We start from the raw sequence: 12,920 nt of genomic DNA on the forward strand, positions 1-12,920 counted from the left end.
ATGAAACTTGATTTGAGTGAAATCCCTAAAAGCTCGAGTAAATCTAACGTTAGAATATTTAATAAGTCCAAACTAAAATCAATTGAAAAATAACTCATTCTACTTATAATTTATGTTGGAGGTTTAGGACGAAAACATCTTTGTCGAACTTGTCTTTTATTTTCCTTTACATGGTCTCATGTTGTGATGAATCATTTTACAGCACCGCGACCTCATGACTCAAACTTATCACTATGGAAATTGCAAAAATAAGATGAGGCTAAAAAAATTGCAAACATTTTTGTCACGATACATTATGTTGCGAGTTCCCGTATATTTTTCAACTATTATAAAGCTTAAAATTCCCATGTACGTCTTATAGTCAACTTATTTGTTTCAGTTTATTCACAGAATAGGGACGTAGAGAAAAAATGTATTTAATTATAATTTTTTATGTTAATTTATTACGCAAAACACTGAGAATAAATGCTAAATCAAACGCACTTACCCAACCTCAAAATTCACACCACTAGACAATTTTTAAAACAATTAAAGTTGATTAAATAAATCCAAACCAAACAAACAAGCTCAAATCAAACAAGGCCTAGAGATAACCGTCTATATAGACTCTGCCTTGCCCATCCATCAACCTAGTACTTACTTACTGCCATTACCGTCGCCATTACAGTTCCTGCTTCATGAGTGAACTGTCAACATCAAACAACAAATCAACATTCCAATAAATACATAATTTTTTTTTCACAAATTGTTATATAACAAGAACAAGACGGGTCTTCCAGTGTGGCTATTGGGTTTGGGTATGGAACGGTTACGGGTCGACATGAACCGTTTATTAGCCTTACTCTTCCATCAAGGAGTTTTAGATGAACAATTCATACAACTTCAACAGCTTCAAGATGACTCCTCTCCAAATTTCATCTCCGAAGTTGTCAATATCTACTTCAATGAATCCGACAAACTCCTCCGCAATCTCACAAATCTTCTGTAAGTTTTGATTTCATTCGGGTTTTTATAATAATAATAATTTTGACTAATAAGTTGTTGTTGTTGAATAGGATGGAGAAAGATTTGAAAGTGGATTATAAGAAGATTGGAATGCATATAAACCAGTTTATGGGAAGTAGTTCAAGTATTGGGGCGAAGAGAGTTCGAAATGTTTGTGTTGATTTTAGGGCTGCATCGGAGATGGCTAATAGATTTGGGTATGTTTGGAATCTTGATTATGATTTGGCTAATATATATATGTTTTGAGTTATTATTTTAATGTTGGCTTATGTATATGATTGTGTGTTTTGATGATTAGGTGTTTGAGAGCTTTGGAGATGGTTGAACATGAATATTGTTATCTCAAGAACAACCTACATGAATACTTCCATGTATGTTTTTTTTTTTTTAAATTATATTTATCATCAAGAGTTTATTTGATCTTGGTATTTTTAGATATTAGTTTGGTTTTGAGTAAAATTTTGTTTGACTTAAGTTTTAAACAAATAATTTTAAAAAATGTTGTGAGAGAGTTTTAATATTTTTATGATAAAATAAATAATGATATATAAAAAACAAAAAGAGTTATTTGTGTTTTTTTCAATTAATTATATTTTAGTATTTAAAATTTAAATTTAATACAAATAAATATATTTTAATTAATAAAATAAATAATTTAATGTTTAGAATCAAAGTAATTTTATATAGAGTGATTTTTTTTTTTAAATTGCACAAAATCTAGGAAAAACTTCTAGAAAAACTAACATTAAATTAGCTCTAGTTTAATGTTGGTTATTGGCAGTTTTATAAAAAAAAAATCTTTTGAAAACAAAATATGTTAATTCATATTTTTGTTTGAATTATTATAATTATTATTTTTAAATTTTATAATAAAAATAATTAATAAAAATGAATAATATGATTGTTAAAATTAGTCATATAATCAAAAACTGGATAAAATTTAAAAAAAGTAAAAAATCAAAACCTGAATCATTTAAGTTTTGTAAGTTTTTAAAAATTTATATTCATGACCTATTATTTAATTTATTTAAAAGATTTTAAATAGTCTAAATTTTATAAAATAAATATTAAAAGACTACTAAGATCAAACATGTTCTAATTTAAAGTGGCCAAAAGTTGTCTTGTTTTTTAAATTAAAAAAATAAATAAATTTATGATATATTTGAAAGTGGCTAACATGAATGATGTTTATTTGTTTGATTAATGTAGCTGGAGCAGCAACTAGCGTTGGCAGCTATCATTAGGTATCCCATTCAAAATTAATGAAGGTCTAAGACATTAATTAGTCTTATTATTATTATTATTATTATTTATAAGGAGGAATGAATTAATGTCAAAAAAATGGTTGTAATGGGTATTATTGTTATTATAAGTCGTGTGTTGTTATGTTCATGTGATCTAAGAAAATTGTAAAACTCTAGAAGTCTACTTTTGTTTGATAATATAGATTATGAAACTTTGAATTATTAATGAATATATTTAAAAATATTAATATTTAGAAAAGGATTAATTATTTAACTATCAAAATATAATTATTTAAATAACCCATATCTCTGATGGGCAAATAAAAAAATTAGCAATTGAAGGGATCCTATATATATATATATATAATCTTGGTAATTTATACCAAATAATATAATTTTTTAACAATGTATATGATGAGTTTGTTATTGTCATAAATGTTATTACATTATACCCTTTTTCAAATACACTCATTATTTTTTGGTCACATTGATTTCAACTAATTGAATTCCAAATAAAAGTTACCTTAAACATATTATTTATAATAAAATAAACAAAAATAAGTCAATCCATTTAATGTGTTGTTCCTTTTAAGTTATTTTTAATTTAATTTTATTATAAAACTGGTTAGATAATCACAATTTATTTGCACTTATAAATTAATATTATTTTATATAAAATAAAAACTTTTATAAAAAAAAATAATAGTTATAGTACAACTATAATTAATAATATGAATCTCAATCAATTAAACTTGTATTTTTATATATAAATTATCATTTTATAAAATTAATACTATTTTATTTATTAGATCATTAATTTTATCAATTAAAATATTAAAATACATTTATTTTATTTATTAAATTTTAATTTAAAATACAACAAAAACATTTTAATAATTAAATCAATTAAAACTTCAACTAACTTATTTTTTTTAACCAAATTTTTAAAAGACTAAAAATGAGATTAAACAAGCTCTTGAAGATAAAAAGTAGAGCATTTGAAATTGCAATTAATTAATCATTTAGTTAATTGTGGAATAGTTAACTCATTAAAAGAGTTTGATAATAATTAAATGGTATTGAATTTATTTTTTTAATATATTTGTTAACTTTAGTGATTATACATTTGACTCTAATTGAATTTATCATATATTGATTTCATAATATTTTGAATATCTTACTTTATATATTTAATAATTAATTTTTTAAATATATTTAAATAAAGAAAAATCAAATAATATAACTAATTGTAACCCTGAAAAATCTATAGTGTGTAGCTTAGAGGATGACACGTGACAATAGGGTGTATTCCGAAGTGGGTCAAGATTCGATGGTTTAAATTTTGATTTGCGTGCATATACATAACGAATTAACTATGTATAAATAATTAATTTTATTCAAATTTTAATAATATGAAGATATGTTATAATCAAATGCTAATTTGATTTAAATATGATTTAAGAAAATATTATTTATTTTAAATCAGAGTCACTCTTTTTTACAAAAATTAATAAAATGTGTACATGTACAAACGTATTTAATATCAGAGTTTCCATAAAGAGTTCTCTATTTAGTTACACTCGAGAAAGAGCTTGAACGCTATGTCTTTCGTTCCCGTTGAAAACGGTTTTATTTTTTAAAAGTCTGGTTATTAAAAAAATTATTTATAACATTTATTTTCTTTAAATTAGTAGTCAGGGGTTCTAAACAATGATAAGTTTGGATTACGTAAATAATTTTGTACAAAATTATTTAGAGATACGTACCTGCGATTGCAGTTAGAAAATATTGAGTAAAAGACCTGAAAATATTAGAAAAGGGTGTTAGAATTTAAAATACATTACAAACGGAGCCTTAATCAAAATATTTATTTGGAAAATATCCCGAAATTTATTTGAAAACTATTTTCCGACCTCTCAAGATTATTTGAAAATAGATTGGGGTTTCAAAATAAAAAAAATATTTTTGAGTTTTTGAAAAGTAGAACCAAATACGCTTTAGGACCGGGGTCCTAAGGGTTGGATTCGTTTTGTCAGTCGGGGACTAAAGAGACTCAGTCTAGACTGAGGGAACTCTCAATCGAGGTTTGGGATACTCGGTCGGAGGACAGGAGTCCCTAGGTCAGGGTGCCAAGGATTCTTGGTCTTTGGATGAAATTATTGGTCTAGGTATAAAAGCTTATCGATCCTAGACTAGCCTAGGGCTAGGTTTATCGGTCGAGGTGTAGAAAACTCTCAGTCCGGGGCTATCCCTAGGATGAGATCCTCGGTCATAGGTTTGGGAAACTCGGTCCCAAGGTTGGACCTCTTGGTCCTAAGACATAGGAGTCTCGGTCCCAAGTCAGATTTCTCGGTCCTAGGTGAAAACCCTCGGTCAGATTTCTCGGCCCTAACTCAAGAACACTGGTCCTAGGGCTCAGTCCTAACTAAAGAACATCGGTTCTTGGTCTCGGTCTTAGGTTGATTTTCTTGGTCCTTGGTGAGGGTTAGGACCGAGAATTCTCGGTCCTTGGTCTTACAGGACTAGGTCCAAGAACACAGAGTGTTCTTCATTTGGTATAAAATTGTAGGTTTACAACTTTAGATAAAGATCACGAAAACGTGATCTGTAAGTTGCTATGAATTATGTTGAATGTAGAGATCAAAATCTTAATCCTAGAACCGATCAATCAAGCCCTAAGACAATCGATTTTTTGAAATGATTTTAGGCAAGATTTGGGAACTTTTGAATTACGTCATCTCATGGCCTAATTTTTGTTCCAACAGTTTCCAAATGATGTTTATAATCAAACACGACCAAAAAAATAACACCAATCAAGCTCTTTAACATATTTCAAAACTGAAAAATAAACTTTTATTTTGACAATTTCAATTTGATCAAACATGATCGGGATGTATGTTATATAATTTGAAACTCATCCTAACATGTTTACAAATATGTTAGACAACTATTTAAATAAAAATCCAAGCTTAAATGTTCAAGAAAACGAAATTTAAAGTTTCTAGATTTTCAAATCAAATTTGGTTTTTTTTCATTAGGGTTGAATTGATGAAATATTTTTCGACAAAAAGCTTGAACATCATCTAAGGATCGATTTCGACTATAGAAAGTAATAATTGAACCATAAAAAATTTCAACTCGATTGAAATTGAAAATTTTCAATTCTGAATCACAACATGAATCATATGATGTTTGGAAGCTTACTTGTGATTGGAGAACACTCCTATGATCTTAAAGAAGCTTTCCAAAGCTCTGGATCGAAGCTTAGAACACCGTAAACGTTTCTTTAAAAAACTGTCGCCGAAGATCTTCAAGTAGGCCATGATTGTTGAATTATGTTCGATGGATTGAAAGAAGAAGACCTATGGAGTATTTATACCCAATCTAGGTCGATTTCGGAGCCGAATTTGTATTCAATTTAGTTTATGAAGTTCATCCCTTTGATCTCTGTTTTGTCTTCGTAGGCCTAGTTCTAGGGTAGGATTTGAATTCAATTGTTAAGGGAAATGATGGCGATGGAGAGACGTGCACATGAGCAAAATCTAGAAGGATAAGGACAAGAAACGACGAAGATAAGATTCTGGAAGGTTGTCGGCGTCGAGCGCGATCCTCTAGCGTTCGCGAAGAAGTCAACCTAAACGATGTTGTTTCATTAAAATGAAACGCGCCATTGCGATTTGTTGACGGTTCGTAAGGCGTTTGGGCGTTTGGGCGTTTTCGGCTAACGGGATTGACGTCCCATTAGTTGATCATGTGTGGTCCCGGGTGCACGTCTTCTCTTTTATAGTCGGCTACGCAGAGCGTTCTGGTGCGGTTGATGAAGACCAGACGCTCATCTGATGGATGAAATTCCTGGTGCAGCTGATTTGTTTAATTTCTGCCACTCTAAATCATCAGTTTTATATTTTTAATAAAAATGTTATTTGAAATCAAAATTTTAACATTTTCTTAAATTTTTCTTCACCAAATTAATACATAAAAATATTTTTGAAAACATAATAAAAATTATGTTTATTTATTTTATTTTGGGATATTTATTAATTATTTTAGGTTATAAATTACACATAATTTATGTCTAAAGTTATAATTAAATTATTTCAACATTTTTTGGTTTTAGTTTGGGTAAAATAAATGCAACATTTTAATCCCAAATTAATTTTGGTATTTAATTAATTTTTATAATTGGGGTTTATGTATCACAATAATTAATCCTAATTTAGTTTTAACTTCTCTTTTAGATTATTTTGAATTAAAAAAATTCAAAATATTATTTTAAAATTATAAATATTATTATAAATTGGGGTATGTCAAATTTTCATGCTTACAAAATACCTCTATCGAACCGAGATTGAATAAAACAAACTTTGTTTTTGAAAAACGTGGGTCCGAGGATGAAAATTTGAAATTTGTACCCCAACCTATAAGATAGAAGGATACAACTTGGATGGCAACAGATGATGAGAATGAATTATAATCATAATTCATAGGTCAGATCACTATAAGATCATTCTTTATGTGTTGAATCTTGTTGGGATAGACTATCATAATAGTCTTACTATATGCCTGAAAGATGGCATGCCTTTGGTTGTGAATGGATTATTGTAACAACCCTGAAGGTTGCCTTGACTGTGGATTTGTCTTATCAACTGCATGTAAGACTTCTTTTTGGATACTTATCAACAAATATGACTCTCTTGAAAATAGTGATAATAATCATGTTATGTCCATCAAGAGATGGAATGTGCCGATGAAGATTGGTCATAATAATGACTTCTATGGACACCTATCATAAGATAAGACTTACTTTAGGGGATGGTGATAATAACGAGACATGAGCTTTTATTATACATATATGTATAGATTTTTTTAAGCCTTGAGTCTATCTCTCCTTGTTCTCTTGTACAAAGGGGGATGAGACGTCTTTCTCAAATTGCGGCTTTGGCTTAAGTTTTGGGGGTTTATTCCAGTTCATTTTTCAAAATTCTAGAGAGTTAATTTCCTGGATAATCGCGTAGCACAAAAACAAGCTTATTAAGAATATCCATCGATTATAATTTTCTAAAAACTCGGTGTCATATTCGGGAGATCAATCATTGTTTGATTAATAGAGTTGTCATTGGCTTTTGCCCTTTCTTATTTCCTAAAATCCTTGTCATTGGTTGGTGGAAAGAACCAAGGTTCCTACTGTCTTTAGACGTTATGTAAGACAAATGTAGCAATAGTCCATTCCTTTTATTTATTTTGAGTTGAATTAAGATCGGACTTATATATAGGCTGCCCACGTATCTTCCTTTTGTCCTTGACATTTTTTCTTTTATTCTTTTGGAAGAATCAGGTCTCACGTAGTTCTTCTTTTGATGACGACGTAGTTATACAAAACTAGAAATTAATTAGTTCATTCAAGGGTGGAGACTAAATTCGTTTTAATCTTGGTAGGGATTGAACAAAGTCATCATAATCCTAGTAAGGCTGGATTGTGAGTCGTTCTTTTCACGTGTTGATATTACACATAACATCGTTTCCGTGTGTCTAAATTGCTTGGAGCAATAAATTCTTCACCTTCAATTGTAGATAGATGGATTACACCTCTATGGAGGATTTTCTTAAATAGGAAGGGTACTTCCCATCGTGGTCGGAACTTGCCCTTAAGATATAATAGTTCCCGGGTTCGTTTGAGCACGAAGTCACATTCTTTTAGGTTCATGGGCTTGACTTTTCTATTAAAGGTATCAACCATTCTTTTTTTGTAAACCTGAGTTTTACATAATGCATCCAACCTGTGGTCTTCCATTAATGTCAACTGATCATATCGAGATTTTATCTAATTTTCTTTAATGACTTAGGACTCTAAAAGGACTCTCAATGTAGGGATTTCAATCTCCATAGGTTGTACGACATTCATACCGTATACTAGAGAATAGAGAGTTTCATCTGTCAATGTCCGAACAGTCATACGATATCCCCATAAGGCAAATAACAACTTTTCACGCCAATCCTTGTATGTGTTAGTCATCTTTTTGATGATCCTAATCACATTTTTGTTAGTTGCTTCGACCACACTGTTAGTTTGTGTTCGATAAAGTGATGATTTGTGATTCTCAATTTTGAACTCTTTGAGTAAAGATAAAACTTTTCCTTGAAAGTGTTTTCCATTATCTGAAATAGTGGCATGAGGTACCCCGTATCTGGCTGTGATATTGACGCGGAAGAACTTTGCCACTTGAGTAGATTTTAGAATTTTGTAAGACGTTGCCTCGACCCAATTAGAAAAATAGTTGATAGCTACGAGTATGAACTCATGTACATTTGACGCATGAGGATAAATTTTCCCAATGACATCAATTTCCCATGTAGAAAAGGGCCATGGTGATGTCATATTATAAAGCAAAGATGTCGAGGTATATTTTAGGTAAGCATAGATTTGGCATTGGTGACAACTTCTTACATAGATGACACATTCATGTTCCATATTTTTCCAATAATATCCAAGACGGAATATTTTCTTGGCAAGAGATAGTCAACTCATATGTGGACCACATACTCCTGCATGTACTTCCTTTAAGCATGTTTTGACATTCAAAAGATCGTCTATATAACTTAATGTATTCTTGAAGAATGTCGAACCATGGTTTGGTGGACACTTGAATGTCGAACGGTTTTATTTTTTAAAAGTTTAGCAATCAAACGATTTATTTATAACGTTTATTTTCTTTAAATTAGTATTCTAGGGATCCTAAACAAGGATAAGTTTGGATTACGTAAATAATTGTATAAAACTATTTTAAGGTACATACCTATGATTGCGGTTAGAAAAGATTGAGTAAAGAACCTGAAATATCATAAAAGGTTGTTAGAATTTAAAAATAAATTCCAAACAGTGCCTTAGTCAAAATATTTATTTGGGAAATATCCCAAAAATATTTTGAAAATCATTTTCCGACCTCTAGTGATTATTTGAAAATAGATTGGGGTTCCAAAATTACAAAAATAATTTGGGGTTTTAAAAAGTGGAACCAAATAAGTCTTATGACTGGGGTCCTAAGGGTTAGATCTGTTTTTGTCGGTCGAAGACCAGAGTGACTCGGTCTAGACCGAGTGAACACTCGATTGGGGTTTGGGATACTCGATCGGAGGACCGGAGTCCCTAAGTCAAGGTACCAAGGATTCTCGGTCCTTGGCTGAAATTATCGTTCTAGGTATAAAGGTTTATCGATCCCGGATTTGGGACACTCGATCCCAAGGTTGGACCTCTTGGTCCTAAGACTTGGGAGTCTCGGTCCCAAGTCAGATTTTTCGGTCCTAGGTAAAAACCCTCGGTCGGATTTCTCGCCCCTAGATCAAGAACACCAGTCCTAGGGCTTAGTTCTAACTCAAGAACATCGGTCATTGGTCTTGGTCCTATGTTGATTTTCTCGTTCCTTGGTCACGGTTAGGATTGGGGATTCTTGGTACTACCTATCGGTCTTTCGTCCTCGGTCCTATAGGACTCAGTCCAAGAACACAAAGTGTTCTTCATTTGATATAAAATTCTAGGTTTAAAACTTTTGATATAGATCACGAAAACGTGATCTGTAAGTTGTTATTAACTTAGCTGGATGTAGGGATCACCATTCTTAATCCTAGAACTGATCAATCGAGCCCCAAGACGATTGATTTTTTGAAATGATTTTTAGGACAAGATTTGAGAAATTTTGAATTAGGCCATCTCATGGCATAATTCTTGTTCTAACAACTTCCAAATGATGTTTATAATTAAACACGACCAAAACAAGAACATCAATCAAGCTTTGTAACATATTTTAAAACTGAAATTTAAAATTTTATTTTGGATGTATGTTATATGATTTGAAACTTATCCTAACATGTTTACAAACATTTTAGGCAGCTATTTGAATCAAAATCCAAGCTCAAAAAGCTCAAGAACATGAAATTCAAAATTTACAGATTTTCAAATCAAATTTGGGTTTTTTTGATTGGGGTTGAATTGATGAAATCTCTTTCAACAGAAAGCTTGGACATCATCTAAGAATCGATTTCGACTATAGAAAATACATAATTGAACCTTAAAAAAGTTCAACCAGATTGAAATTGAAAAATTTCAATTATTAATCACAACATGAATCATAGGTTGTTTGGAAGCTTACTTGTGATTGGATAACACTCCTATGATCTTAAGGAAGCTTTCCAAAGCTCTAGATCGAAGCTTAGAACACCAGAACAATTTCTTCAAAAAACAGTCGTCGGAGCTCCTTTGAAGATCTTCAAGCATGCCATGATTGTTGAATAATGTTCGATGGATTGAAAGAAAAAGACTAGGGAAGTATTTATACCCATGCTAGGTCAGTTTTGAAGCCAATTTCGTATTCAACTTGGCTTCTAAAGTTTATCCCTTTGATTTCTATTTTGTCTTCGTAGGCTTAGTTCTAGGGTAGGATTTGAATTCAATCCTTAGAGGAAATGATGGCGATGGAGAGACATATACATAGGCGAAATCTGGAGGGATAAGGACGAGAAACGACGAAGATTATAATATTCTAGAAGGTCGTCGGCGTCAAGCGCGATCTTCCGACGTTCGCGAAGAAGACAACCAAAACGACGTCGTTTTATTAAAATGAAATAAATTATATACTTTTTCATATTATATCGAAACTATATATCAGAAAAAAATCAAATATTTTTTCTTTTTGGTTGTCTATCTATTTCAATAGTTATCCCTATAAATAATAGTGGAAAAAAAGTTTAGGCTCCAAATTAGTCAACTACAAACTCTGGCTTGATATTTGGATTTTTAAAAAATTTATTCAAATGTAATATTTTCTCTCTTGTAATATATTATTTTTATCCACCAAAATATTAAAATTCAATTTATTTAATTAAAATACAATTTATTTAAACTATAATTTATAGTCATTAAAATGTAGAAATATATATATTTTTAAAAATTAAGTTAGACACAAATTTACTTAAATTTAAAGTTTAAAAAAAAAGTATGATTTATCATAATTTTGAGATTATAATTTTTTTTTTTGTTTTTGATAAAAATACTTAAAATGTATAATTTATAATAAAAAAATAAAAAATAATTTTAAAAAAAATAGTATTTTAATATTTTTGTGAATGAATTAAGTGATCTAATTGTAAAAAAAAATAACTCATTAAAAAGTTTATTTATAATAATTAAATGTATTATATATTGAATCTTTTGATTATATATTTGAATTTATCATATATTCATTTCATATCTTACTTTATATATTTATAATTAGTTGTTTGAATCTAATTTTAAAAAAGTTAATCAAATAATATTACTAATAAATAAGTAAATAAAAAAACATTTTTTCTCATTCAACAAAGTCAAATAAACTTAGTTGTGAATGTGTAAAATTTATTTGTATACCATAATTTTAACTCAATTATTGAAATAAATTTAATAATTTTTCATATAATATAAAAACTATATGATACACAAATCAAATATTTTTTCTATCTTGTTTGTATGGTCTATATCTATTTCAATAAGAGAAAAAGGTGTAAGCTACAAATTAGTCAACTACAAACTCTAGAATGTTGTTTGATATTTGGGTTTTAAAAAAAATATTTAAATATAATATCTAATCTCTTCTCACGTATTATTATTATCTGCAACAATATTAAAATACAATTTATTTAATATATTATTTCGTTTAGATGTTGATAGTCATTAAATTATAAAAAAAAAAATAAAAAAAAATAAGTAAGACAAAATTTTACCCAAATTTAAAGTTAAAAAAGTATGATTTATCATAATTTTGAGAATGTAATTTATTTATTTTTGATAAAAAATATTAATATATAATAAAAATATATAATAATTTTACTAAAATCTTTTTTTTAATATTACGGTGGTGAATGAATTAAATGATACTATGAAAAGATAATTAGTTAAAAAGTTTATTAATAATAATTAAATGCATTATATTTTTAATATTTTGATTATAGATTTGAGTTTATCATATATTCATTTCATATTTTACTTTATATATTTAATAATAATTTGTTTTGAATCTATTAATAAATAAGTAAATAAAATAATAAATTTTTTTATTCAACAAAGTCAAATAAACTTAGTTGTGAATGCGTAAAATTTATTTATATATCATAATTTTAACTAATATATTTTAAATTCAATAATTTTAACTCAATTATTGAATTAAATTTTATATTTTTTCATGTAATATAAAAACTATATTAATAGTGAGAAAAGTGTAGGCTCCAAATTAGTCAACTAAAAACTCTAATCTTGTTTGATATTTGGGTTTTTAAATTTTTTATTTAAATATAATATTTTCTCTTTCACTTCATTTATAATGTATTATTTTTATCAACTAAATTATTAAAATACAATTTATTTAATATAGTATCTAATATAGATGATAATTTATAGTCACTAATTGTAGGTTTTTTAAAATTAGTTAAGACAAAATTTTACCCAAATTAAAAAATGTATGATTTATCATAATTTTATGATTGTAATTTAATTTATTAAAAAACATATTTAAAAAGTATTAATATATAATAATAAATTAAAATTAATATTTTAATATTTTGATAAATGAATTAAGTAATATAATTATGAAAAGATAACTTATTAAAAAAATATTGATAATAACTAAATGTATTATGTATTGAATC

General features: G+C 28.3%; 1 protein-coding gene across 1 annotated transcript; it reads left to right on the forward strand.

Moving 5' to 3' along the window:
- Positions 1–2,268, forward strand: LOC124944891 (pseudo histidine-containing phosphotransfer protein 6-like). The gene is made up of 5 exons (XM_047485241.1): positions 1–48; positions 761–984; positions 1,056–1,202; positions 1,304–1,376; positions 2,215–2,268. The coding sequence occupies exons 1-5, from the start codon at positions 1–3 to the stop codon at positions 2,266–2,268; spliced, it is 546 nt and encodes a 181-aa protein (XP_047341197.1).
- Positions 2,269–12,920: the final 10,652 nt, after the last annotated feature.

Source organism: Impatiens glandulifera, chromosome 7 (assembly GCF_907164915.1).
Source record: "Impatiens glandulifera chromosome 7, dImpGla2.1, whole genome shotgun sequence".
Taxonomy (NCBI): Eukaryota; Viridiplantae; Streptophyta; class Magnoliopsida; order Ericales; family Balsaminaceae; genus Impatiens; species Impatiens glandulifera.

What these genes read in the sequence shown, in the direction of transcription:
- LOC124944891 (XM_047485241.1), top strand. Translation starts at nt 1, where the DNA reads ATGAAACTTGATTTGAGTGAAATCCCTAAAAGCTCGAGTAAATCTAAC. An exon ending in CGCAATCTCACAAATCTTCT is followed by an intron (nt 985 to 1,055) that starts GTAAGTTTTGAT and finishes GTTGTTGAATAG; the next exon opens with GATGGAGAAAGATTTGAAAG. An exon ending in ACCTACATGAATACTTCCAT is followed by an intron (nt 1,377 to 2,214) that starts GTATGTTTTTTT and finishes TGATTAATGTAG; the next exon opens with CTGGAGCAGCAACTAGCGTT.